The sequence below is a fragment of the Oryctolagus cuniculus genome, chromosome 20, assembly GCF_051225735.1.
Source record: "Oryctolagus cuniculus isolate XC-2025 breed Fujian yellow rabbit chromosome 20, ASM5122573v1, whole genome shotgun sequence".
In the NCBI taxonomy this organism is placed as follows: domain Eukaryota; kingdom Metazoa; phylum Chordata; class Mammalia; order Lagomorpha; family Leporidae; genus Oryctolagus; species Oryctolagus cuniculus.
The window spans coordinates 41,921,663-41,948,625 of NC_142886.1; the positions used below are offsets into that span (position 1 = coordinate 41,921,663).

The window sequence follows — 26,963 nt, forward strand, 5'->3', positions numbered from 1 at the left end:
CAGCATAGCGCTGGCTGTAGCAGCCATTTGGGGGGGTGAACCAACGGAAGGAAGACCTTTCTTTCTCTCTCACTGTCTAATTCTATGTGTGAAATAAATAAAATTAAAAAAAAATTAAAAAAAGAAAAAGTTCCCTTGAAACATGTGGTTTGAAAATGCTTCTTCTCTGAAAAATATATGAGGAAAACTCTGGCTATTTAACAGTACTGTTGTCCAAAATGAAAAATACAATCAAATGCCACTTACAAATGTAACACCACGGTATACAATCAGGTAGTTAATACCTTTGAGTATGCTTGATACATGATGATTATCTCAGCAAACATAAAAAGCATAAAAACGTTTACCTCAGTAAGAAGTTTAAAAAGAACCACACTTCAGATTCTTCACATCAAATAGTAAACATGTTTTTATTTCTCCTGCATCTCGTAAAACGCCAGCACTCCATAACTCAGTGCAGCCTCACTTCCAGGTAACTTCTTCATTAGGCCTCAATTCCCTGTGTGGAAAGACAGGAAACACTGCAAATAACACCTTTTGGACAGGATGGAAGCGAGTCAGAACATCTTACACTTTACTAAACTATTTTTTAAAAAACATTTGGAAGAGATTTATCATCCTCATCCTAGTCTTGTGATTTTACGTTTTACATGTTCATCACATCATTTCACTCCATCTTCCCCAACTTGAGTAACTTTTAGCCATTTTTCACTCTGTCCTCTCAACAAATCAATCTAGATTTTCTAGATGCCTGCGGCCTCAGTGGATGCTTCTCGCAACCTGACTAGTAAGCCCCGTGCTACGTGGTGACTGTGCAATCTGCTCCATCCTCTTGCCCCTTGAGCCTCCTGCAGCCCAGATGGACAACCCCGGGCAGATAACCTGCACCGCTAACTGCGACTGCTGCCACAGGAGCCATCTCGAGGGACACGACCGGACCGGCGGCTGCCGGCTGCCAGCACTCAGCCAGGCAGTGCTGGTGAGAAGACAGCACTAGGCCACGGGTACGAGCATTTATTTCAGTCGCATCACAGCTCAATAAGACAGTGTGTGGTATGTGTGAGAGCTTTATACAGGCCAGGCTTTGGTCAGCTGGCTTAAAACTTGATGAATTTTTAGAAAATCAGACTTTCAAGTGCTGGAACTGGCCTGTTCATCAACCGGAGACTGCTTATACTCCAGGGGTGTTCATACGGTTTTATCCAAGGATTAATAACAAACTAAAAACTAGTATCACTTGACTCTGAGAACTCAGGGGGGCACAGGCACCCCTTCTGCTTATTTTTGGCACATAGGATATTAAGAATATTCCCCAAAGGTGACCAACTGCTGGTTTACAAAAAATGCACAAACTAACCTTTTAAATAACATACTCTTGTTCCGGAAGGCTGTTAGCTTTTCATCATTCTTTCTGTCTAGATAACATCCAAAGACAAAGCCCACAGGGACAAGTATGTGAACCCAGTGGTCACGCACAATCTGAAGCAAGTTTGCCATGACTGCTTAAAAAAAAAAAAAGAAAAGAAAAAAAGATTGTCAGAACTACCACTGAAAGGCGGAGTTACAGAGATAGAGAGGGGAACACACAGATCTTCCATCTGCTGGTTCACTCCCAAAACAGCCGCAACCACCAGAGCTAGACCAGGACAATTCATCCTGGTTTCCCACATGGGTGCAGGGGCCCCCGGACTTGGGCCATTTCCTGCTACTTTCCCAGGCGCACTAGCAGGGAACAGGATTGAAAGAGAGCAACCAGACTCCAATCGGCACTCATACAAGACGTTGGCATTGCAGGCAGCAGTTCAACACCAGCCCCAAAATACCTTTTATATTGTATTGGGAACAAGAAGATCACCATGCAAGGAGCAGATATTAAAACCATAAAAAGCCTCTTTAAATCAGTTTGGCATCAGAATGTAGTACAGTCCATGAAACCTGCCTGAAGCTCATACAGGCAGCAGTGATTAGTATAAAAATTACACTGCACTAATTTTTTTTAAGATTTATTTTCCACTTTTTAAAAAAGATTTATTTATTTATTTGAAAGGCAGAGTTACAGAGGCAGAGAGAAAGAAAGGTGTCTTCCAGCTGCTGGTTCACTCCCCAAATGGCTGCAACAGCCAGAGTTGCACCAATCCGAAGCCAGGAGCCTGGAGCTTCTTCCAGGTCTCCCATGTAGGTATAGGGGTCCAAGGACTTGGGCCATCTTCTACTGCTTTCCCAGGCCATAGCAGAGAGCTGGATCCGAAGTGGAGCAGTCAGGACTCGAACCAGCATCCATATAGGATGCTGGGACTGCAAGCTGGCAGCTTTACCTACTATGCCACAGTGCCAGCCCCTTATTTATCCATTTGAAGGACAGAATGACACACAGAGACAGAGAGAGAGAAAGGGAAAGATCTTCTATCCACTGGTTCACTCCCCGAATGTTCTCAATAGCCAGAGCTGAACCAGCACCACGCCAGTAGTCCTGGCAAGTAGGTGGTAGGGGCTCAAAGCACTTGGGCCATCATCCTTTGCCTTCCCCGGAGCTTTAGCAGGAACCAGGATGGAAGGCAAAGTAGCTGAGACTGGAACCAGCACTCTGGTTCGGGACGGTATTGTTGCAAGTAGTGGCTTAACTCAAGTACTACGACGTCAGTTCCTAAAGTCTACTTACTAAATTTTATTTATAGCTTACCAATAATTTGATATGATATAGAACAGAGATGTGGAGAGACCATAAAAAACACCACATGGGCTGGTGTTGGGGTGTAGCTGGTAAAGCCACTACCTGCAAATGCTGGCATCCCATTTGGCCATTGGTTCATGTCCTGGCTGCTCTACTTCCGAACCAGCTCCCTGCTAATGGTCTGGGAAAAGCAGTAGAAGAAGGCCCAAGTACTTGGTCCCCTGCCACCCATGTGGGAGACCCAGATAAAGCTCCTGGCTTCAGCCTGGTCCAGCACTGGCCACTGGGTCCATCTGGGGAATGAACCTGTGGATAGATCTCTCTGTCTTTCCCTCTAACTCTTTCAAATAAATTAAACTTAAAAGAATCTTTCCAAATGCAAAAACAAATGCAATGCTATTTTGCCAGAAGTGTAATTCTTTCAGTAAAGCTGTAGTTATTGGAAACTACCTTTTGAAAGGAAACTCAGAGATGTGAGAGGGAGTTTAAAAAGAATCATATCCAGGGCCGGCGCCGTGGCTCAATAGGCTAATCCTCCACCTTGCGGCGCCGGCACACCGGGTTCTAGTCCCGGTCGGGGCGCCGGATTCTGTCCCGGTTGCCCCTCTTCCAGGCCAGCTCTCTGCTGTGGCCAGGGAGTGCAGTGGAGGATGGCCCAGGTGCTTGGGCCCTGCACCCCATGGGAGACCAGGAAAAGCACCTGGCTCCTGGCTCCTGCCATCGGATCAGCGCGGTGCGCCGGCTGCAGCGGCGGCCATTGGAGGGTGAACCAACGGCAAAGGAAGACCTTTCTCTCTCTGTCTCTCTCTCTCACTGTCCACTCTGCCTGTCAAAAAAAAAAAAAAAAAAAGAATCATATCCAGTAACTTCACATTAGCTCTTACATTCAATTAAATGCCTTCACAAAAGATAAGGGAACTTTTACAAAATGCCCACTGGGGACTAAGGCCATAATACCTTTTTTTGATAAGTGAAATAACTAGTATTATCCTCATTTTACACAGGAGAAAACAGCGTAATCCAAGTGGCTACTAAGTGCAGAACGGGAATTCAGATTTGCCCCCAAGCTCTGGCTCCTGGTATTCTATCATGTATTGAACATACATGCGTGGTACTCCAGAGCTTTGCAGTGTACGAGTTTCTAAAAGGCAGAGGAAGAGAACAGAACTAGTGATCAGCATGTGGAAAATCATGTATTTGTGTTCATGCCATGAAAGCAGCTAACTGCCAATTCTCTGTATAAATCTGTAATATACAGAGTAACCAAAAATACACCCCGTGCACGTGAACCTAAGCGAATACTTCACGTCCACTGGCTAAGGAGACCTGACACCCTGAAAACACAGTACTTGGCACCAAACTGTGCCAGGACGGCCCAGGCTGAATTCCTGCCCCTCTGACCCTGCCTCGAACACTTACATGATTCTGAATTCTGGTTTCTCACACTTTGGTCCAACACCCTCGAGGCCAAGTCACTGGGTTAGGAAAGGGCGGTGCAGTCACAGTGACTCTCCTGTATTTCAGAGGTGCAGTATCACACACACCAGGCTCCGGTCCTGCAGTCTCACTGACCTAGAAAACGATGATGTAACTAGGATGTGCTGTTTAAACAGATCACTTACGAGGCAGTCGCTCTGGCGCGCGGTCTCCTGAGGGCAGGAGCTCTCATCTGGCAGCCTTTCCCTTCAGACTGCGCGGCCTCACCACCAGGCAGGCTGGACAGCACCGGAGTTGAACGAATATCCCAGCTAATTTTGACACAAGTGGCTCTTGACATACAAACTGTAAGTGTGACCAACCTTTATTTCTTAGAAGATGGAGGTTCCTTTAGCCTAGCGCCTTTGGTAAGAGATGATAATTGCCCTGAGATCTTTAAGCATGGTTTGTGATTGGTCAAGTGTCAGTGTCCGTTGCTTACTTCTTTTGTAAACTCGGGCCAGTCAGGTAGGGGCTAGCAAGGAATGCTTTCAGTAACAATGTTGCTTTGAAACAGCTCAACTGCAAAATACAAGACAATACAGGCGTCTGTGTTCAGGCGACTTCCGACGAACTTACTGGTCATCCGTTGTCACCTGTCCCTCCTAGGCTTCTCTTTGTGGAGAGGTGTCGAGCCTACCCTCAGCACAGCTGTTAAGATATTGCTTCGTATTTAAGCGACTTGCAGATTCACAGCCCAGGATGGTCTTAAATGAGCCCATGGCTACCTGTGGGCCGTACACCATCACTCCTGGTATTCTTCACACAGGGCCAGAAGCTAAGCAATTGACTATGTCCAGCTCGGCTCTGAGCAGGAGTTGCGACAAGCCCCTGTGGCGTTTGCTCCAGCTAGCTTCTCAGACTCCAGAAGACAGTGGGGGCCACAGATACAGGATTCTGTAAGGTCAGATACCACATGAGCTGGACCCAACGACATGAAGGAAACATGACTCCACCCCGAAGAAGTAAAGGACAAACCCTATGCCCAGAGGCAGGCATTTCTCATCACAACCGTACCAGCAGTATCCAATGGACTTTGGGAACAGTGCACTGAACACCATTTGTCCTCAAAGTTTTACTCCAAGTGGATAACCAGGGTTCAAAGCTTTATGGACGGAAGTGAGCTGGAAGGATCCTATGGAAAATTCCATGGAGGGTAGCGCTCTCCATCCTGGGCCCAGGAGCTTAAGAAAGGGGCAGTGAGCACTGGGGCCAGGCTTCACTGAGGCAAACCTAGGTTTTGGATGACAGAAGAATTGTTGGCAGGAGGGAAAAAGAACCAACTGCTTTAGGGTGTGACAGCCACAGGACTGCTCACAAGAGCTTAGTGCCTGCTTGGCTTGCAGGCATAGCTCCAGTATTCCTGAAAAACGAATCGGGTTTTACCTTGGGGACTTAGAGATCACGGATCCTTTAACGCAAGCATGACCCTGGGTTTTTGCTTTTTGTTTTGCTCACCTCTACTAGGGCTGTCTCTTGCAGCAGTCAGGCACGGTTCTTGTTGCCTCCCATAATCACTTCATTTAATCCTCACAGAGCGCCACACACGTGTTAACTAGTATGTCCCCAGTGCAGTAGGCATTTTTGTTCCAGATGCTTAAATCCAATCTCTTGCCCACTCACAGATGCAGTAAGAAGGTGCAGAGCTGGGACTGGCACCTAAGCAGCCTGGCTCCTTGTCCAAGCTCTCCGCTTCTGCTCTGGTGTCCAACATAGTAAGTACAGACGTGGGGCCGGGGTTGTGGCCGAGCAGATACAGCCATGACCTCCAAGACCAGCATCCAGTTCAAATCCCTACACAGCTCCCCTTCTGATCCAGCTCCTTGCTGGTGCGCCTGGCAAAACAGCAGATGATGGCTCGAGTGCTTGGGCCCCTGCACCCTCGTAGGGGAGCCATGGATGAAGCTCCTGACTCCTGGCTTCTGCCCAGTCCAGCCATGGCCATTGCAACCATTTGATGAGTGAACCAGAAAATGAAGACATTGCTCTCTCTCCCTCTATCTCTGCCTTTCAAATAAATAAATAAATCTTAAAAAAAAAAAAAAAGTATAGAGGCAGATGTTTATCTTAACCTCATTGGTTACCTTTTAAGTTTTTAATCTTATTTTCCTAAAAATTTTTTTAACCCAGTTTTTTTGGCCCTGCTTTTAAAAGAAAACCATCTTGGGGTCCCAGCGCTGTGGCACACTAGGTTAATCCTCCGCCTGCGGCGCCAGCATCCCATATGGGCGCCGGTTCCCGTCCTGGCTGCCCCTCTTCCAGCCCAGCTCTCTGCTGTGGCCCGGGAGGGCAGTGGAGGATGGCCCAAGTGCTTGGGCCTCTGCACCCGTGTGGGAGACCAGGAGAAGCACCTGGCTCCTAATCAGCACAGCTCCGGCTGTAGTGGCCATTTGGGGGGTGAACCAGCAGATGGAAGACCTCTTTCTGTCTCTCCCTTGCACTGTCTTAACTCTACCTCTCAAATAAATACATAAAATCTTAAAAAAAAAAAAAAAAAAAAAAAAACCACCTGGCATCGTTGTCTCTTGTTTTTTAAATCACTTCAAACTCTTGATGCACACATATATATACAAATATACATATACATACAAATATATATATATATATATATATATACACCCTGTGTTTTGCCCAGAAAGTTTCAATTTACCAATGCAAAGTGCTGAGTGCATGGAGGAACTGAGCTCCTGGGGCACGGAAGGACACGCACCTTAGCAACCGAGCACGAACGTGACACACCTAAGGCTTTAAGAAGCAGAAGGGAGCGAGGCAGGCGAGCAGACGGAGCGCTGAGCCTCGGCCGCCCGGGACACACAGGCCAAGCGGCCGTCACGCACTTCCGCGGGCCCCCGCATGCGGTCCCGCCGGTGTCCCCGCGTCCAGCAGCGGGGCGGCCACCGGGCCCCCGCTAAAGACATTTCCCAGTCACGACAGCCGCGGACGAAGCCTGTCGTCCCCTCAAAAGCCCTATCCCCTCTCCTTTTCCGTCACCTTGGCTCGGAGGCGCCGGGAAGGCCCAGGCCACCCGACCGCGAGCACGGACCACCGCCGAGGCTTTCCTAGAACCCGCCGCACCCGCTCCACCCGGCTCGGCGGAACCGCGCCCCCCGGGACCCCCGCACCCGCACCCGCACCCACCTGCGGCGCCGGCGCCCAGCACGACCCACCGCCAAGGGCAGCGACCCGCACAGCCAGCGGCGCCGGCGGAAGCTGCGACCTCGGGACGTGCCATTCGCCGCGCGCGGACGGAGGAGAGGGGTGGCGGCCGGCGACACATACCTCGCCTTCCTTTCTGGGCGTGATTCTTTGTTACTTTTCTAAAGCTTTCGGACACCAACCATAATTTCTGACGGAACTTCGGCCCGAGGTGACGTGATCTGTCGGCGTCGGCGCCACCGCCTTCCCACGGCTTCGACTCCCCCCCTCCCCGGCCCGGGTGGTATCACCCTGGATCTTCCCCCTCGGCTCCGCGCCTCCGGTTTCAAAATGGCGGCCGCCACTGCGGGGCTCTTGCTGGCCGGGCGTCGGGGTTGCAGCTGAGCGAACGTCTGCTTTTGTCCCTCTTGAGCCTGGATCCGACTAGGGGTTGGGCAGGGCCCTAGTGGACGCCGTTGGGGGAGGCCTGACGAGGCAAGTGAGGGCGGGAGAAAGGCATGAGTCTTTGGATGGGGGAGGAGGCGTCCTAAGCGCGCCGGGGCAACAGGGCTGCAGCTAGGACCCGGCTCCTCCGAGGACGAGCTCCCGCGGCTTCCGATGCGGCTGTCCGGTGGTTCCCGGCACAAGGACGGAGGAGCAGCAGCGCCTTGCCTACGGCTGTAGCGCTCCCGGGTCTTCCGCGCCGGCCTGTCGGGTCCGCCGCCGTCCCGCTCGGCTTCCCTCGGTCCTTGGGGCCTCTCGGCGCCGGAGGAGTTCGCCTGACGCCAGCTTTGGCTCCTGGGCCTCGGGGCTCGGGCGCGCGCCGTTCGCAGCCCCTCGGCTCAGGGCCTTCCCGCGGCGTTGGGCCGAAGGGCCACGAGGCCGCCGAGCCTAGGGCGCAGAGCAGGTGTGCTCGCAGACGGCGGTGGCGCGCGGCTCGCCCCGGGCGCCTGCACCTTCGCTGCCGCCTTTCCCGGGACCTCTTTCTCTCTGTTGACAAGGCCCTCAGAAAACGAGGCGTCCGAGGGGCTGTGGCCCCCGCACGTCTGGGCTCCTGTGACCAGGCGACCCTGAGCCAGCCCTCACTTGTGTTCGAGTCCTGTCCCCTGGGATGAAGCCGCCGCTCGCCCTGCACTGACCAGGAAGAGGCGTTGCACTCCATGGCTTACTGTCTCGTTTCTTTCTTTTCTTCTCTCTCTCTCTCTCTCTTTTTTTTTTTTTTTTTTTTTTAAGATTTATTATTTGAGAGAGAGGGAAAGACAGAGGTCTTCCATCCTCTGGTTCACCACCAAATGGCTTTAACAACCGGAGCTGGACCGATCTGAGGCCAGGAGCTTCTTCCGGGTCTCCCACGTGGGTGCAGAGGCCCAAGGACTTGGGCATCTTCCACTGCTTTCCCAGGCCATAGCAGAGAGCTGGATTGGAAGTGGAGCAGCCAGGACACAAACTGGTGCCCTGATGGGCTGCCCCCACTGCAGGAGGAGACTTTACCGTCTGTGCTGCAGCTTCGGCCCCATCTCCGTTTTCTCTTGGATCCTGCACACATCCATAGCCGCCACCAACCTGCCTGGTCCCTACTGAGAGCCCACATAACAGTGATAGAGACCCAGAGTCGCTGTCAGGTCCCCGCCCTGGGGGAGCTTCCAAGTGTGAGGGTTCATCCCTCTCTCAGGACACATTTGTATTTGCTTTGAGCACTGTGCCTGGCATTGGAAATACAAAGGTGATGCCTTTATGCATTCAACAATAGTCCCTTTGTCTCAAAGTAACAATAACCAAGCTCCATGAATTACTCATTGTTTGAACTTGGCCACAAAAGAGTAAAAGAAATTTGCTAAGCTCAGAAGGTCATTTCTGGATTTAGCTCAGGGATGCAGACTTGAGAATATTTGGCGTATTTAGGGAGTGTGTGTGTGCTGTGCCAGGTGGCTGGCAAAGCAAGAGGCAGGTTGAGATCAGCTTGTGCAGGGCCTTGATTTCCAACCAAGGAGTTTAGATTTTTTTCAGCAGTTAGCAGGAAGCCAGTGAGTGCCTCGCACCAGGAGTGGAAGTGAGGTTATTTGCTTTTTAGGATGGTCTCTGGCAGCTATGGAGGTTCAGCCTGGAACAGGAAAACGGGCGAGTAAGTTACAGTCTTCCAGGTAAGGCAATGAGGGCCTCTGTTGAGGTAGGACATTAAAGGATGTCGGACTAGGGTCAAGTGGGATTCAGCTGGTGACCGCCAGCTTCCGCAAGGAGGGACTCGGGGTTTCAGTGTGGGAGACTGACTGGTTGGTGATGCCAGCAAAACACAGCAAAACATGCCCAGGAAACTAGAGTGGGCCCACCCTGCCCCCGAGAAGAGGCAGGAGCCCAGTGGTTACTGCTCAAGCACCCATTGTGGAGGGTAGGCCTGCGCTACTACAGTAGCTGCCTGTAGCTGTTGGGCTTGAGATGTAGTTAGTTCTTGTTGATTTGTTTGAAAGAGTTACAGAGCTGTCTTCCACCTGCTGGTTCACTTCCTGGTTCACTTCCTGGATGACCGTACCAGCCAGGGTTGAACTGGGCTAGAGCCAGGGGTTTCTGAGAGTCTACATGGGTGCAGGGGCCCAAGCTCTTGGGTTGTTAGCAGGGAGCTAGATTGGAAGTGGAGCAGCTGTAAATCAAACCGGAGTCCATATAGGAGGCCAGTGTCACAGGTGGTGGCTTTACCCGCTGTGCCACAATGGCAACCCCAAGATGGTTCCAATGGAGATGTGCCATAAATGTAAAATACACACTAGATTTTGAAGACTTGATATAAAAAACAGAAGAGCAAAATAGCACTAATTTTTAATAATGGATACATGTTAAAATGGTAACATTTTGGTTAAATGGGCTAAATAAAAGACTGAGACTTCATGTTTAACTTCTCAATGTGGCTGTGAAAAAATGTTTAGTTACACTTGTGACGTGCATTGTATTTCTGTGGATGGAGTCTTCTGGTCCAGACTCAACGGTGGGGGATCAGAGGAAGCTGCATTTCAGCTGGAGCGTGAGAGGTGATGGGAGCCGTGGTGTCAGGGCGGCTGCCCAGCAGCCTCCATTGCCCGCTGAGGTGTTTAGGTATTTGTTTTGAAGCAGTAGGAAGTCGGCGGAGTTTTCTGAGCAAGGAGAAATGGGTGTATAGGGCTGGTTCTGAAGACTGATCTGGCAGCAGCATGTGGGTAGGGAGGAAAGACTGGAGGCGAAGACAGCAAGAAGCCCAGATGTGCAGCGGGGAGGCCCTGTGTCGGGATCGTGGTGTTGGGATGGATGGGGGATGATGCGGGAAAACAAGCGGCAGTGGGTCACAGGCCTTACAAGGAGAAGTAAAGGGAAAAATTAAACATGGAGTTTACGGCCTTGGTTACTTATAGCAGTTAATGAGTTGATATCACAGAATAATCAAATGCGTGGGAGCTAAAGAAATTCAGCCCTAAAATAAAATGAGCAAAGTCGAGGGCGCGAAGTGGTCAGATACACAGGGTCCTTTTTTATTGCCCTGTTTGCAGTTTCTTGCTTGTTTGAAAGGCAGGGAGAGAGAGAATTCTGCCTTCTGCTGCTTCCCTCTAATGCCCACAACAGCTGGCTTGGGCCAGGCCGAAGCCAGAAGGAAACTCAGTCCAGATCTCCCATGAGAGTGGCAGGACCCAGACACTTGAGCCATCACCTGATGCCTCCCGAGGTGTGCATTAGCAGGAAGCTGGAACTGGGCACAGGGCCAGGACCCAGGCCCAGGCATTCTGATAGGGAATGTGGTACTCTAATCAGGGTGTTAATTGCTGTGCCAAATGCCTGCCCCTGTAGTGTGTTCTTTCCTGTTCAGTCGTCCACGTCAGAGCTAGAATCACCTGTAGCTGGCATCCTAAGTAAGGGACTTTAAACTGTTTCTTTTTTGCCTGTGGGTCTGGGCCCACAGTCCATCAGTATTTGGCGGCTTTGTGTTTATTAGGGCCTTTCACTCATTTCTGCCCCTCAAAGTGGGCCACGTGGCTCTGTCGCTGGTGCTCTGCCTTTGTATCTTGTGCCTCTGCTCGTGTTACTCCTCTGTTTTGAAGACTTTGCTTCTTCTATCCACGTTCTAAAAGTCAGTATTGAACAATCTTTGGTCCCATTTTGTCTGTGATTCTTAATAGCTTAAAATACTGTTAATTTTAAAATCTTATATCCTAAACTGCATATTTAAGTCCCAAAAAGTATGACAGATTTCTCAAAAGAAACCATGTATTCTATTACTTGCTGCTGCTGGTACTTTAGGGCAGGGCATACTCGTTAGCAATAATAATTATAAACAGAAGTAAATCATACCACATTCATGAGACTTCTTTGTTTATTTTTTAGATTTATTAAGAGCTCTTCTGAATTCATGGTGTTTCATTATAAATCCGACTGAGATATCAGTAAGTAGAGTCTAATGAAGATATTTTGCTATTATGTTATCGGCACTTGTAATAAAATTATCTTTCATCTGTTGAATTCAGTCTACCAAAAAAGTTTAACACAAATTCATTGAGTTCTGTATGCAAGATATTTAGTCTGTAGATCTGAATAGAGAAGCCATTGATATAATTGTGGTACAGGAAATCCTTTGGCAGTTAGAAATTCCCAGGTCCATTCTAAAATTGTATTTCCAAAAAATTTTTCATCAACTGTGAGAGTACTTCAGAAAGTTCATGGAGACTTTGTGGACAAGTGGCCTAGATTTCAAAAATTTTCATGCTGAAACCATCTTCTCTTTGAATTCCATTTTCATGAACTTTCTGATGTACCTTCACAGATTATTAATAATGTCTTTATACTTCTCATGCCTCAACTGAGAAGTCAGTCCGTCTATTTTAAGTTTTAATTTGTTGACGTTATTGAACAGCCGTGGCGTGCAGGGCATGTGCTGGTGTTCTGAATGGCTGAGCCCAGCTCTGTACTGAGCGTGCCTTGTCAAGAGAGGGAGTGCAGGCACTGCTCGTGGTGTGGTGAGGGCACTAAGCTCTAGTGCTCACCTTGCCTCGAGCGTTCGAAAGGCGTCTGCTGACCACCGCTCTGTGGAGGCAGCAGGATATGACTGGTCACAGGAGACTTACGGAGCCCATTCTAGCGCTGGAATCAAAAGCGAAGGGAACAGGCCAGGCAAGTAAATGAATAGCAGTTACAGAGGACATCAGGGTTTTGAAGTGAATACAGTGGTGCTGCAGAGTGTGGAGGGAAGAGGACTTTAGGGTGATCAGAATAACTGAGACAGTGAACCGTGGACAGGGAAAATACACAACCTAGTAGAGATCTTGGTGCAATGTAGACAGAGGAAATTTGAGAAATAGCGCCAGGAGGTACCAAACCTAGTGCTCTCATAGAGGTCATTGACAAACCCCCGCACAACCTAGGAAGTGGGTGTTTCTGTGGCTTCTCAGATTTGGTTGTGCAGAGGGGGGAGGTGAGGAAGTGGAGACAATCGGTGGACAAATACTCATTTTGCTGGGAAGAGGAAACAATGCGGTGATTCTGGGGGGAGGAGGTTTCTCATAAACTGGGAAATTCTAGATGATCTTGGTGTGCTCATTGGCAGTAGGTGACTGGTTCATTTATGATGCAAGGGAAAGGGGCTGGCTGAAGAAACTGAGTCTTTAGAAGGTGAGAGAATGGGACCGGGAGCCCACAGAGGGATTGGCCTTGGCTGGGAACAGGGCCGATTATTCCATGTAGTAGGAGACATGGCAATGATGGAGATGCCGCTAGGATAATAGACGTGGGGTCTGGGAAATGAGGCGTTGTGGTCTGATTCCTTTTATCTTCTGGTAAAAAAATGAGGTGGGATTATTAGCTGACAGCAGGCTGGAGGGATAGTGGGTGATAACTTGAGCAGGGAAGAGAAAGTAGGAGATAGTCTCAAAGATGCAAAGTCAACTACTAAGAAAAGACCCGTGGTAGCTAGTGCCTGCTGGAGATGTCAGCCATGAATTTTAAGAGCAAACGGCATAGCTGCGCAATTTCTGTTTTTCTCCTCTGGCAGCACTCAGTTGCTGGAATAGGCAAAGGGAATGACTGCAGTTAGTGGGGGCTGGATTTTGCCCGGCCAGTGCGCAGAGGAATAGGGGACCAAGGTGTTTGCAGAATGATCCTAAGAGACCTGGGATTGAAGCAAGGCCCTGAGTGGAGGCAGGGAAGGGTCGTGAAGGGTGAAAACGGGCTCAGAGGGTCAGGGATCCCGGGGACGTCAAGGGAGTTTTGCAGTGGGAAAACACAGGAAAAGCAGGGTGGTAGTGAAGACTCGCAGGGGAAATTTCAGAAGTTGTGCAGGCGCTGGTAGTGATGAGTCCAGGAAGTCAGGGACTAAAGGGCCACGGTCAAGTTAATGAGAGGGGCACTGAGCAGCCGCCATGGGCGTGAGTGAGGTCAGGTCAGATCTTCCAGACGTGGAAGGCTAATAGAGAACCCCTGGGTGCCGCGAGCGTTCCTGGGACTGGAATCTTTGAAACAGGAAGTAGCGCAATTGGTTTGAAGCTGCTCGGAGCAAGGAACACTTACTTCCTGCTTTTGAGGTCCAGCGGCTGTAATATTTAAAAAGAAGAAGAAGAAACTACCGCTAGGGAACACCAGGGTCAGTGGAGACAAACAGGTAAACAGAGTTCAAGGGGTTGAAGTTACAAGTGAGTGAAGTGATAGCTCTGGAGAACATACCAGAAGAACTTGGTCGGGGGAGAAGAGGTAGGGGATAGGACCCAGCCAGGAGATGCTATCACTGATAACCGTGTCTGTGATACTGAATGATCTAGGCGTTGTAGACTTGGGGCTGCAACTCAGGTAACAATAATTGGAGATGTGGTTGGTGGGATTATCCCTAGCCCCCACCCCCTGCCACTGTCAGACACCTGTTAAGAAAGGTAATAGTTTAACTCAGTTTGTCAGTGACCTTGGGTAGATAGTGAGACATCAGGTAATTCAGGGAGCGCCTTTCAGGGAACGTTAATTTATTCTGAGGAGCTAAAATCTGAAATGTTGCTATGGAGTTCAACTTTATTAATGAATATTTTTCCTAACATCTGTTTAATAGTGTATAGTTCTAGGTCCTAAATCCTTTTTTTAAAAAGATTTATTTATTTATTTGAAAATGAGAGTTAAAGAGTAAGTGGAGAGAGAGAGAGAGAGAGCGAGCAAGCGAGCGAGAGAGTGCGATCTTCTATCCTCTGGTGTACTTCCCAGATGGCCACAATGGCCAGAGCTGGGCCAAGCTGAAGCTGGGCACCAGGAGCTTCACCCAGGTCTCCCCTGTGGGTAGCAGGGGCCCAAACACTAGGGCCATCATCCACTGCTTTCTCAGGGACAATCGCAGGGAGCTGGATCCAAAGTGGAGCAGCCAAGTCTCAAACTGCTATCCATATGGGATGCCTGTGCTGTAGGTTGCAGCTTTACCCATGTCACAGCGCCAGCCCCGTAAATTCTTTTTTTTCAAGATTTATTTATGTATTTGAAGGGCAGAGTTAAACAGAGGGAGAAAGAGACAGAGAGAGAGAGAGAGATCTTCCATCTGCTGGATCACTACCCAAATAGCTGCAGTAGGCCAGAGCTGGGCCAGGCCAAAGCCAGGAGCTCTTCCAGACCTCCAGTGTAGCTGCAGGGGCCCAAGCACTTGGGCCATCTTCCACTCTCTCCCAGGCACAGGGAGTTGGATCAGAAATGGAGCAGCCAGGTCTGGAACTGGTATCCATATGGGATGCCGGGGTCACAGGTGGTGGGTTTACCCACTCACTGTGCCACAACACCAGCCCCTCCTTCCCCCATAAATCTTTTTTAAAAAAGAAAGATACCAGTTCATTTTGAAGCTGAATTCATTAATTCAGTAAACAGGCATTAAGGAACTTAAATGTGGTAATTTCCGTTCTGGGTCATTTAGACATTATTTAAAATCCTCCAACATTGTCTTTATACACAAATTAAGACTAATGTTTTCGTATAGGCTTTTATAGGTAAGGAAAGGGTAATTGACTTGCCCCAGATTGTATAGGAGTAGATTTAAATGTGTGTTCATGACTCCAAGGCTACTACTTTCCATCAACCACCTCTACACCCCGGGAACCACTGAGGTGCTCATTGTGAACAAGAAGAGCGTACATTCTGCTTGTACCTTTGAGGGTGGCGATGACGCAAATGGCTCTTCAAAATGTGTGCTTTGCGTATTTATAGAATTTCTGTAAACTTATAGCTTGAAATAATTTGTTAATTTGTCTTTAACAGACGTTTGACTGTGCTTTTATGTTTCATCATGTTTTAATTATTTTCAAGGAACCTCTTAGATTATTTTTACTGGACCAGAAGAATGACATCTATTATCAAATTAACTACCCTCTCTGGGGTCCAAGAAGAGTCTGCTCTTTGCTATCTTCTCCAAGTTGATGAGTTCAGATTTTTGCTGGACTGTGGCTGGGATGAACACTTCTCGATGGATATTATAGATTCCTTGAGGAAGTAAGTGACACTGAGGTTTCCAGCCTTGTTTTAAGTCAGCTTCTTTTTTCTACCGTGTACTACCATTTTGATGTTACGGATTTTTGCTTTTTTGCCTAAATTTAGTTTGTTGTAAAAGACAAAATTTTACTTGTACCAAAAAGCTAAACTAGATTTTTAACTTAAAAAGTCTTGATTGACTTACAAGCTTTGTTGAAATTAAACAATCTTCAAGTTAATTATTACTTCATTAATCAGTAGAAATCTTGCTTGCAAATTTTAGGAAAGAGCAAGAGTCCCTAAGAATTTGAGGAGAGGAAAATACCTGCCGCATGGAAGCTTAGCTTGCTTTCAGTGTCTTTTGATGCCAAACTTTGAGACCTTGTTCTCAGAGCAATGACTACGGTGCACACAAGGATCTGAATCTATCAAAAAGAATTGATGGTTCAGTGTTAAGTTTATTGTTAGGGGAAGAGGACTTAAATATTTTCTGAAATGTAGATCTTCAAACAAACAGAAAAACCCAACCCAAACTATCCTCTTTTGTCAATAAGAACATGTTCCCTTGATTAATTGATGTTTTGCTTTAATGAGTATGCTATTGGGCATCATGCTAAAAAGCGGAGGTAAAAATTCATAATTTGTGGTCATTCAGATATCCTTCCATTAACAGTTTCTGAAATTTCAAGCTGAGTTCTAGAACTTAAATTGCTAACAAAGGCAGCCCTTCAAAATGAGCTTCCTTGTGGTGTCTTCTGGTGTTTTTTCCCTTTTTTTCTTTTTTAAATGTGTCTACACATTGTATTTTTCTTTTTAAGATTTATTTATTTATTTGAAAGGCAGTGTTACAGAAAGAGGTAGAGATGGAGGGATCTTCCATCTGCTAGTTCAGTCCCCAAACGGCTGCACCGACCTAGGCTGGGCCAGGCCAAAGCCAGGAACCAGGAGATTCATCTGGGTCTCCCATGTGGGTGCAGGCGCCCAAGCACTCAGGCCATCCTCCACTGCTTTCCCAGGCACAATAGCAGGGACCTGGATTGGAAGTGGAGCAGCCAGTACATGAACTGGCAGCCCTTGTGGGATGCCAGCATTGCACCGCTGCACCACAATGCCAGCCCCCCAAACACTGTATTTTTAGGTGCAACTTACACCGTAATTTTGATAGCTGTGCAAACAGTAGACATTCACAGATTTCATAATTTAAGCTCTTAGTTTTGCTCTTCTACCCCAGTGTAATTTTCCATCCAGAATTAATAAATAATTGTGAGTATCTCCCCTTTCCCCCAAAAACAAGAGCTGAGAAAGTGGTCATTTGGCTTGTACTCTCCTAGGCACGTTCACCAGATCGACGCGGTGCTGCTGTCCCACCCGGATCCTCTGCATCTCGGGGCCCTCCCATATGCTGTGGGCAAGCTGGGGCTGAACTGCGCCATCTACGCCACCATCCCTGTGTATAAAATGGGACAGATGTTCATGTATGATCTCTACCAGGTAACTGGAGCTGCGAAAACGCCGTTTCTTTACACTTCCTTAGTGATCGTTCTTAACCTTTCATTTGTGTTGTTCTTCTAGTCTCGGCACAATACCGAAGATTTTACGCTTTTTACGTTAGATGATGTGGATGCAGCCTTTGACAAAATACAGCAGCTAAAATTCTCTCAGATTGTGAATTTGAAAGGTAAAAGTGTTCTTAGTAGGAAATAATTGAACTAAAGAGGCTTTACCCACAGAAAAACACTGAAGAGAATTCATAGTAAAAGCTGTAGGCGCTATGGTCTGAAGAATTGAACAATTAGCATTTTCTGTCTTGGTATGGAACTCCGAACGTCCCTGTGAATTTTAAAATATTTAAGACTGAATTCTGGTAAAATGTTGACAAGTCTGGCCTTTCATATGTAACTTAGAACTGTCTACTGTGTGGAATGAACAAAAATAACATGGCTACATCCTTCTCACGGAGCTATGATTAGACTTAGGAGACAGCAGTTCAGATGGCTAAATGTAATGATTAAAGTTAGTGTACTAGGGAGGCCCACTAGAAATTACCAAATTCTAGAATTGGGCATTAAAAACTTGTCACTTACTTAGGGGAGTCACATAGTAAGTAGTGGGAATTTTCATAAAAATATCGGCATTAAACAATGGTGCAGTAATGGGTTCTGAAGACTGAGCTTGTGACTTAAGAGGGATCCTCAATAGCTTTGCTTAAACGTGATTTTCTGTGGGGTAAATTCGTTACCATAATGACATTTGAGGTTAGCATATCTCAGATGAAGTTTGAGTGTTGGTTTAATTGTCTGTATGAAATAAATAGTAAAGTGTGTTCATGCCAAATTATTTAATAGTGTACTGATGTCTAGTCCAGTCTCTAGCCTTCTATTTATAAGCACCAATATCTCTACAAGAATATGAAGGGCCTTTAAAAGGTTCATAGACAAATGCAACCACAAGTTTATTTTGGTGCAAAAATATTTTGAAATTGCATATAAAAGGGGTTTTCAAAACATTCATAGAGAATGTGTATTATAAAGAAAACCATGCGTGAATTTCAAATTTGTTTACAACAGAAAAAATTTAATTTTTTAATTCCAATTGTCCATCAGCCTTTGGAAGTACCTTTATATGTAATAAAATGATGAGAGTGTTTGCCCACAGTGAGGGGAGGGCGTAGTCAGGGGATAGGAGAGAGACTTGTTGCCGGCACCGCGGCTCAATAGGCTAATCCTCTGCCTGCGGCGCCGGCACCCTGGGTTCTAGTCCCGGTCGGGGCGCCGGATTCTGTCCCAGCTGCCCCTTCCAGGCCAGCTCTCTGCTGTGGCCCGGGAGTGCAGTGGAGGATGGCCCAGGTGCTTGGGCCCTGCACCCGCATGGGAGACCAGGAGAAGCACCTGGCTCCTGGCTTCAGATCAGCGCGATGTGCCGGCCGCGGTGGCCATTGGAGGGTGAACCAACGGCAAAAAGGAAGACCTTTCTCTCTGTCTCTCTCTCTCACTGTCCACTCTGCCTGTCAAAAAAAAAAAAAAAAAAAAAAAAGATAATAATAATAAAAAATTAAAAAAAAGGAGAGAGACTTGTTTTCAATCTGTTTTTGCTTCTGAATAGTGAGTCTCTGCAAATATTACCCTACTAAGATAGCTTGGGAATGAATAACCTTTCTTCAGAGTTGTGACAGGAAACTGAATATGTCATTATCTTGTTGACACAGGTAAAGGACATGGTTTGTCTATCACACCTCTGCCAGCCGGTCATATGATAGGTGGAACAATATGGAAAATAGTCAAAGATGGAGAGGAGGAGATTGTGTATGCTGTTGACTTCAACCACAAGAGGGAGATGTAGGTATACGAAGGGAAAGGCGATTGGTGTTTCATTCTGGGGGCCAGATTAGAAACAAAGTTGTTTTTATTTTGAAACCAGAAGTTAACAATTGAAAAGCATGGAATAGTGAATGTTCTCGAAATTACTTAGTTGTTTGCCGTGTAAGGGAAAGTTTGGTGTAAGACATAAGTACGATTTACAGAATTTGTGGGTAAGTATCTACTCTGTAAAACAGAGGTCTCCCTGGAGATTATCCCAAGGAGATGAATTTTCATACATCAAATATGCTCTTGACCTGGTACTTAACAGAGCTTTATGTGTTTTGCTGTTGACTTTGTTTTATAAAGTCAGTAATTATAACTAGTTCAAGTCTGTTCCCTTTAAAAGGGGATAGTGATAATTTTACATATTTTATTTGGCACAGCATTACCGTAAAATTTTTTGGGTTCGAGTCTCATACAGGCTTCTGTTAACATCTGTTAATATATTAACTTCATAGCTATGGTCTTGAGATGTTTACATTAAGAAATTTTTGAGACCAATGAATTGAATTTAGACTCTTATGATCATAGATTAATGAGGAAAGCATGGATATTAGAGTAATTAGTGTTAGGTAATTCAGTCATTTTGGGGAAAAATCAATTTGTGTTTTTTTAACCATGTAACAAAATATATTTTAGATAATTAGAATTAAATAGAAAGTGAAGCAAAACTGGTGAGTCTGATCTCTACTTTGGAAAAGATTTTATAATCATAAAAATAATTGTCCAACTTAGAAAGGAAAAGTCTGATAGATTCGATTACATACAGGTTCAACATGTCTGAAACAAATTTAAAACCCAATAATGCAATAATGTAGGGAAAATATGTTCAGCACATTGTCCAAAGACATACATATATAAAACCAGGTGTTAATCAACTAATCAAAAATATACTGTTGTAAATGGTCAGAAGTCAAACTCAAGAAAGAAAAAATTATAATTTTTTTTAACTAGAGACATTAAAATTATTTTTAAATGGTGCTAGCCTTCATGGTGGTATTTAGTGACTTGGTCAGTCTCTCTGGTTGAACCTTTCTGGACAACCATTTAGCTGCACTGTGAATTGCAGCAGATAGATTTCTAGAATGTATTCTGAAGATGCAGCCAGAAATGCAATTGAAGCTTTTTGTAGAAACAGCCTTTGAGAGGTAATTCATAATGGCAAAAAAATCATAAATATCAACAAAGGGAAACAATCAAACAGTACAGACATGATGGAAAGTTTTTAATGATTTAAAATTAGGTTTAGAAAAAACATTTTAACGTCAAGAGGAAAAATCAGGAAATAGAATGGCGCATGTAGGAGCATACATGGGCTATCAACTTTGTAAAATACACGTATGTGAAACGACTTCAGGGAACTCGTGGAAGGGCAGGCACTTGCCTCTCAGTTGTGTCGGCAGTTCTGATGCCACATCCCGGGTCCGAGAGCCTGGGCTGGATTCCTGCTTCCTGCTGACGGCACAGCCTGGGGCAGCACGCTTCCCACATGGAAGACCTAGGTTGTGTTCCACCTGCCTGGCCACAGCCTCACATGCTACCCACATGGAAGACCTAGGTTGTGTTCCACCTCCTGGCTTCGGAGGCCCCGCCCGGCCGCAGCCTCGAAGGCGTTTGGGAAGTGAGCAGTAGATGGGAGCTCGCTCTTTTTGTCTGTCTCTGTTTCAAATAAGTAAAATTAAAAAGCTTCGTGGAAAATGGAATTCAAAGACAATGTACATTTTTCCATGAATTTTTTGCAGACCCCTATCATATGCATAGAAATATTTATATTCTTAGAAAGATAAACACCAATTATTAGTTATCTCTGAGTGATGGTACTCTGGAAGATTTTTATTTTTCTCTATATGCTTTTTTGAAATAAGATATTTCTTGTCAATGAGCAATTATACTTTTGTGGCTAATGGGAGAAAAACCTTATAAAAGAAGTTGTTTATAGATTCTAGCTGCTTAAAGATTCTGCAGCTCCATTTCCTGAGAGCGATCTGTTTTCTTTTCTTATGTAGTAATTTAATTTATTTAGTTGAGAGACAGAGAGCTCTCATGCCCAAATGCCCATAATAGCAGAGCTGGGTTGGACCGAAGCTGGGAGCTAGAACTCAGTCCAGGCCCCTCCCAAGGTCCCAGGTACCTGAGTCATCACTGCTGCCCCCCTGGGTGTGCGTTAGCAGGAAGCTGGGATTGCGCGTGGAGCCCAGACTCCGGCCCTGGAGCTCTGTCTGACACGGGTGTGAGTATTCCAAGTGGCGCCTTTACTGCTATGCCAAATGCCCACCCCTGCTTGTTTGTTAAGTCAGGAGCTATTGTTTATTTGAAATGATATAAAATATTTGTCTTCTTAAACTTTGTTATAGCCACTTAAATGGATGCTCCCTGGAAATGCTAAGCAGACCCTCCCTACTTATCACAGATTCGTTTAATGCTACGTATGTGCAGCCCAGAAGAAAACAGAGAGATGAGCAGCTTCTGAGTACGTGTTACCTAATGTCCTGGTAAAGAGCTGGGGAGGGGTGTGGTGGTGCGGCTAACTGTTCTTCTATGTCACACTTTTGGTTTTAAGAGATTAGGTATTTCTATAGTAGTTTTCAAGAACTAGTATGTGGCCATATCAGTATTTTATAAGGATATTCTTTAACTGGTTTAACTTAACTTTTGTGGGATAGATGTCAAGATCGCTTCTCACTGCCGTTCAGCACATTGCTAGCTCTCAGAGGCACTCACTGGTGTGGGTCTTTATGTAAAGACCTCATAAAAATCTGCTAAAGAAAAGCGAACAGAAGTGAGGGTGCAGCAGTCCGCTAATGCCGAAATCGGGTTTTTACACTCTGTCTGTCTGGGTTCTTGTTGGCACTCCCAGCCCTCACTGCTTGCTTCTGCGTTGACTTGGGCTGCCTGCTTTATGTTCCTTTTTGAGCTGTGGAGATTTTAACAAGGAAAGTGGGGTTTCACTTTGAAACATGTTTGCAGCCCCTGCCCTAATCTACTTCAAAAGTGTAGCTTGTATACCATGTAACTTTAATTTTAAGAAACCTTTTTAATTCTTTGGGTTTTTTTGGTTTGTTTTTGCTAGTTTCATTATACCAAAGATGTTCAAGTAGACTTTTTTTTAGAGCAAGGAATTATATTTATAAAGAATGCTTTTGTTGGAAGGGAGTGTGATCTATACTTTATTCTACAGGTGAAGATACATGTAAAATATTTATTATATGAGTTTGGGTGTGTGTATGTGTAAGTTTTGGAATTAATCATAACCGAGTTTCTTGGGGATGGACAGGTGAGGCTGGGGTGGCCTGGAAATCTCTGCTAGTTACATTTGGCCTTGTCATTTAATTTTCCTGGTGATACAAATGAAACTTTCTACATATATGTGAAAAGGTTAGAAACTACTGATGTATAATTTTTAATGGAAAAAAATTGAATCAATAACGTTTTTTTATTCCTATGGGGGTATATTTAACAGAGGGAAATGTAATTATAATAACCTCAACAAAATTCTTTATTCTGTAGCTGGCCTAGTAATTGCTTATTTATAAATTGTGGTTTTTATAGTATGAAGTGGGAGATAAAGTTGTCTTTAATTCTTTAGCCAAGTGTTGTGTTCCATAGGATTTTACCATCTTCTTTTGTAGCGAATGTCCTGGAAACGCTGCGAGGTGATGGAAATGTGTTAATAGCAGTGGATACTGCAGGCCGGGTTTTGGAGCTTGCTCAGCTCCTTGATCAGATTTGGAGAACTAAAGACGCAGGCTTGGGTGTTTACTCACTGGCACTCCTAAATAATGTCAGTTATAACGTGGTGGAGTTTTCTAAGTCCCAGGTTTGTCTTCATGTTATCATTTGCTATAAACAAGTTTGCTACAGTGATTGGGCTTATGGAGTATGGTATCTTAGTTCAGATTTTTTTTTCTACTGGAGAGACCGATAATGATAGTAATAATAATAATAATAACAATGGTAACTAAACATTAGCCATGTACTGTCTCATGTACTTTATATGTATTATTTCATGTAATCTGTATGTACCCTATGAAGTGGTTAGATTGGGCAAGTTGCTTTTCTTCCTAATGTCTCAGTTTGTAAATGGGAACAAAAATAGAACCTACTCACAGGATAAAATGTTAGAATGTGTTGTTCACTTTGTTTTGAGTAAGGCAGCTATCCCTAGGGGTAGCAATCATTTAGAATGTATACACTGCCTTCTTAAAAGATTTAAGGTGACTTCTAAGTGAAATGTGTAAAACTGGATTTATTGGGATGGGAACTTGAGTGGGCGAACTGACAGAGAGAAGCCGAGAAGGTACGTGTCAGAACGGCACAAAGGTAAGGAGCTAGGTGGGGAAGGACTAAAGCGGGTGCAGCCTGGATTCCTTGACTGTTGCATAATACACTGGGGTGTCCTTGTGCTGTTTTCTAATTATTGTCATCTTTTCTCCTCATATTAGGTAGAATGGATGAGTGACAAATTGATGAGATGTTTTGAAGACAAAAGAAATAATCCATTTCAGTTTCGCCATCTTTCTTTATGCCATGGTCTTTCTGACTTGGCGCGAGTTCCTAGCCCCAAAGTTGTGCTTGCCAGCCAGCCCGACTTGGAGTGTGGATTCTCAAGGGATCTCTTTATTCAGTGGTGTCAGGACCCTAAGAACTCAATCATTCTAACTTACAGAACCACTCCTGGCACCTTAGCGCGTTTCCTAATTGACAATCCTTCTGAAAAAGTTACAGAAATAGAGGTAAGCACTTGTACGCAGACTTTATCCTGAGATTATTTTGGGGATACATTACTTAACAGAGTAAATTAAACCTGAACTTGTTTTGAACTTTTATTGGGAAACAGTAGGGAGCCTCCAAGGAACAGATTTCAGAGCAGCTTTACCAGGAATTTTCATCCTTGACCTTCTCCGTGGTACCTCCGGGTGCCATCCAGAGGCCCTGTATGCACACTGTATTCCCAGTCTTCCCTTGGAGGATTCTGTATGAGCTCTTTGCCTAGTTGAAATCTGTCTGCCAGCAGCCCGCGCGATTAGGTGCCCTTCTTCCCTTTTCACGTCCGATGTCCTTTGGGGTGCAGTGGGAGGGGTGACCTTGGGCATTGCAGCTTCCTTGCTGTTTCCCTTCCTTTGCAGTTCACGATGTCAAACTTGACCAGGTGCTAAGCTCTCCCTTTTTCTTTTTTAAAGATTTTATTTGTTTATTTGAGAGGTAGACTTACAGAGGGAGAGACAGAGAAAAAGGTCTTCCATCGGTGGTTCACTCCTCAAATGGCTGCAACAGCCAGAACTGGGCTGATCTGAAGCTAGGAGCCTCTTCCAGGTCTCCCACAAGGGTGCAGGGGCCCAAGCACTTGGTCCATCTTGTACTGCTTTCCCAGGCCATAGCAGGGAGCTGGATGGGAAGTGGAGCAGCTGAGACTTGAACCAGCGTCCTTAAGGGATGCTGGCACTGCTTCCCACTGCGTCACAGCACCAGTATTCCTCCCTCCCTCCCTCCCTCCCTCCTTTCCTTCCTTCTTTCTTCTTTCTTTTTTTAAACAGCAATCAGGGTTTATTATTGATGATTAAAGAGAGGTTGGGATAGTGGAAACCCTTCTGAGTGAAGGGTTTGCCACCTGTCTAAGGGACCACAGTTGGGGATGTATTTGACTCCATAGTTGTCAGGGAACAACCACTCTCAGCCACCCTGTCTTCAAATTCATCCACATTAAACTTGGTAAAGCCCCACTTCTTTGAGATTGTGGATCTGAGGACATGGACAGAACTGTTGAGTCAGAATGCCTGGGGCAGGAGTAGAAGAACGAAGAGGCCGCAGCACTGTTTGCCTTCTGGTGGCCAGGAAACATGAACTTGGCCCTGCCCAGGGCCTCAACCACATGTTGCTTGTTCTGCAGCTTGGTGCGGATGGACGTGATGACTGGGCCGTGTGAACTCTAGTCACTGTGCCTCGGGGCTTTCCAGAAGCACCGCACATACCTGTCTGCATCCTAGATTAGGGACAGCGCAGGATCAGGCAGGAATGTCCACTGAGAGGGCTGTGTTCAAGGTCCCTCAGAGCAGCCTAAACAAGCAGTAGGCTGCACACGCTGCCAAGGAGCCTGCTGTTTGCAGCCACTGCACACCAGGCCCCCTTCAAGTTGTTTGTCTGGTTTTTTCTTAAGATTTATTCATTTGAAAGAGTTATGGAGAGAGAGGGAGAGACAGAGAGAGAAAGATCTCTATCTGCTGGTTCACGTCCCAGATGGCTGCAGCAGCCAGCGCTGCAGCAGGTGGAAGCCAGGAGCTTCATCCAGGTCTCCCACGTGGGTGCAGGGGGCCAAACACGTGGACCATCTTCCGCTGCTTTCCCAGGCCAACAGCAGGGACCTGGATCAGAAGTGGAGCAGCTGGGAGCACCCACATGGGTAGCCAGCATTGTAGGCAACAGCTAACACCACAACGCCAGCCCCCACATCTTGTTTCTTAATCTTTCTTTCTGCTGCACCGTAGGCATGCATTCCCACTACCATGCTGTCCACACCTGTTGTCCTTCCCTGACCCTTGTTAGGATTGAACAGTCTCCAGACCTCTGGCCAGGCGTCCCGTTCTGATCTCATGGCTGACTTTCTCTGTTACCCCCGGGCCAGAAGTCTTTGATGCCGTCATGACTTTGAGTTCATGATCCTCACTTTTTACTGTCCAGCATTCTTCTGGCTTATAGTCAGTAACATTATAATTATCATCCTAAGTGTAACTTTGCAAACATCTTTAGCCTTCTTTCTATTTATTATACTGACCCAGCAAAGCATTTGTTTATCTGTGCCTGTATCAAGCAGCTTTATGTTACTGGAGTAACAGAGTGGACAGGTTTCCTTCACATTCATGGCCTGGCATCTCGGCACTAGCACTCAACATTCTGTAGGCTGTTCCCTTCCTCATCCTCCAGTACACAATTTCATACTTCTTCTTCTTTTTTTTTTTTTAAGATTTATTTATTTATTTAAAGAGTTACACAGAGAGAGGAGAGGCCTTCCATCCTCTGGTTCACTCCTCAATTGGCCACAATGGCTGGAGCTGTGCCGATCCAAATCCCAGAGCCAGGAACCAGGAGCTTCCACCAGGTCTTCCCACGTGGGTGCAGGAGCCCAAGGACTTGGGCCGTCTTCTACATCTTTCCCAGGCCACAGCAGAGAGCTGGATGGAAGTGGAGCAGCCGAGACTTGAACTGGTGCCCATATGGGATGCCGGCACTGCAGGGGCAGCTTTACCCACTGTGCCACAGCACCAGCCCCAATTTCACAGCTTCTTTCTCCTCACATTATGTTCCGCTCACTCCCAGCCCTCATCTGTGGCACATGACCATGTCTCAAACTTAGCTGAGCAACAGAAGTAGTCAGACAGGAATTTCCGTATCTTTCCATCTCCAAGTATCCTAACCTGGCTCTTCTGCGTTTGCTTCCATCTCTCTCTCCTGTGCCAGGAGCAAGGCAGTTAGCCAGGGGATGCATGTACTCAGTGACCCATCACATCTGTCCATTTTCCATCATTAATTTTAAAGTGCACTGCAGTTGGTCCGGAATGGAATGGTTAGTCGCTGCCAGAGCCGTACACAGTTTTAATGAGTACTTTCTCTTCATTTTGTCTTGGTGGCAGCCATGTTCAGGAATAGTTAGTTTGTTAAGAGCTGAGTGGTAAGGATGTATTTGAGGAATGTAACTAATGTAATACTGGGGTTGGCGCTGTGGCTTAGCGAGTTGAAGCCCTGCCCTGCAGTGCTGGCATCCCATATGGGCACCGGTTCAGGTCCCGGCTGCCCCACTTCTGATCCAGCTCTCTGCTATGGCCTGGGATAGCAGTGGAAGATGGCCCAAGTCCTTGGGCCCCTGCACCCACGTGGGAGACCCAGAAGAAACTCCT

At 46.2% G+C, this 26,963-nt stretch overlaps 1 protein-coding gene, 1 long non-coding RNA gene, 1 other non-coding gene and 1 pseudogene across 11 annotated transcripts in view; 1 reads left to right on the forward strand and 3 right to left on the reverse strand.

Moving 5' to 3' along the window:
- Nucleotides 1-391: 391 nt before the first annotated feature.
- Nucleotides 392-7,595, reverse strand: LOC103351664 (NADH dehydrogenase [ubiquinone] 1 beta subcomplex subunit 1). Of its 9 annotated transcripts, none has more exons than XR_016226867.1 (5): nt 7,286-7,370; nt 4,091-4,243; nt 3,776-3,812; nt 1,358-1,499; nt 392-499 (listed from the first exon to the last, which is right to left on the reverse strand). It is a non-coding gene; the product is annotated as an NADH dehydrogenase [ubiquinone] 1 beta subcomplex subunit 1 (long non-coding RNA). The 9 variants fall into 9 exon arrangements; XR_007911832.3 differs by lacking the exon at nt 3,776-3,812 and adding an exon at nt 4,471-4,669; XR_011385018.2 differs by lacking the exon at nt 3,776-3,812 and adding an exon at nt 4,471-5,044.
- Nucleotides 7,596-7,636: 41 nt separating this feature from the next.
- Nucleotides 7,637-26,963, forward strand: part of CPSF2 (cleavage and polyadenylation specific factor 2) — a 33,950-nt gene continuing 14,623 nt past the window's right edge. Inside the window, exons 1-9 of the mRNA XM_017349356.4 lie at nt 7,637-7,777; nt 11,624-11,682; nt 15,554-15,736; nt 17,047-17,206; nt 17,288-17,393; nt 18,921-19,050; nt 21,429-21,544; nt 22,704-22,891; nt 23,517-23,807. Coding sequence (XP_017204845.1) covers nt 15,588-15,736; nt 17,047-17,206; nt 17,288-17,393; nt 18,921-19,050; nt 21,429-21,544; nt 22,704-22,891; nt 23,517-23,807 — 1,140 coding nt within the window. The 5' untranslated portion in view covers nt 7,637-7,777; nt 11,624-11,682; nt 15,554-15,587. The remainder of the gene's footprint in view (nt 7,778-11,623; nt 11,683-15,553; nt 15,737-17,046; nt 17,207-17,287; nt 17,394-18,920; nt 19,051-21,428; nt 21,545-22,703; nt 22,892-23,516; nt 23,808-26,963) is intronic.
- On the reverse strand, nt 24,486-25,178 carry LOC149120153 (large ribosomal subunit protein uL16-like; annotated as a pseudogene).
- Nucleotides 25,101-25,234, reverse strand: LOC127484685 (small nucleolar RNA SNORA70). Its single transcript, XR_007911850.1, has one exon. It is a non-coding gene; the product is annotated as a small nucleolar RNA SNORA70 (small nucleolar RNA).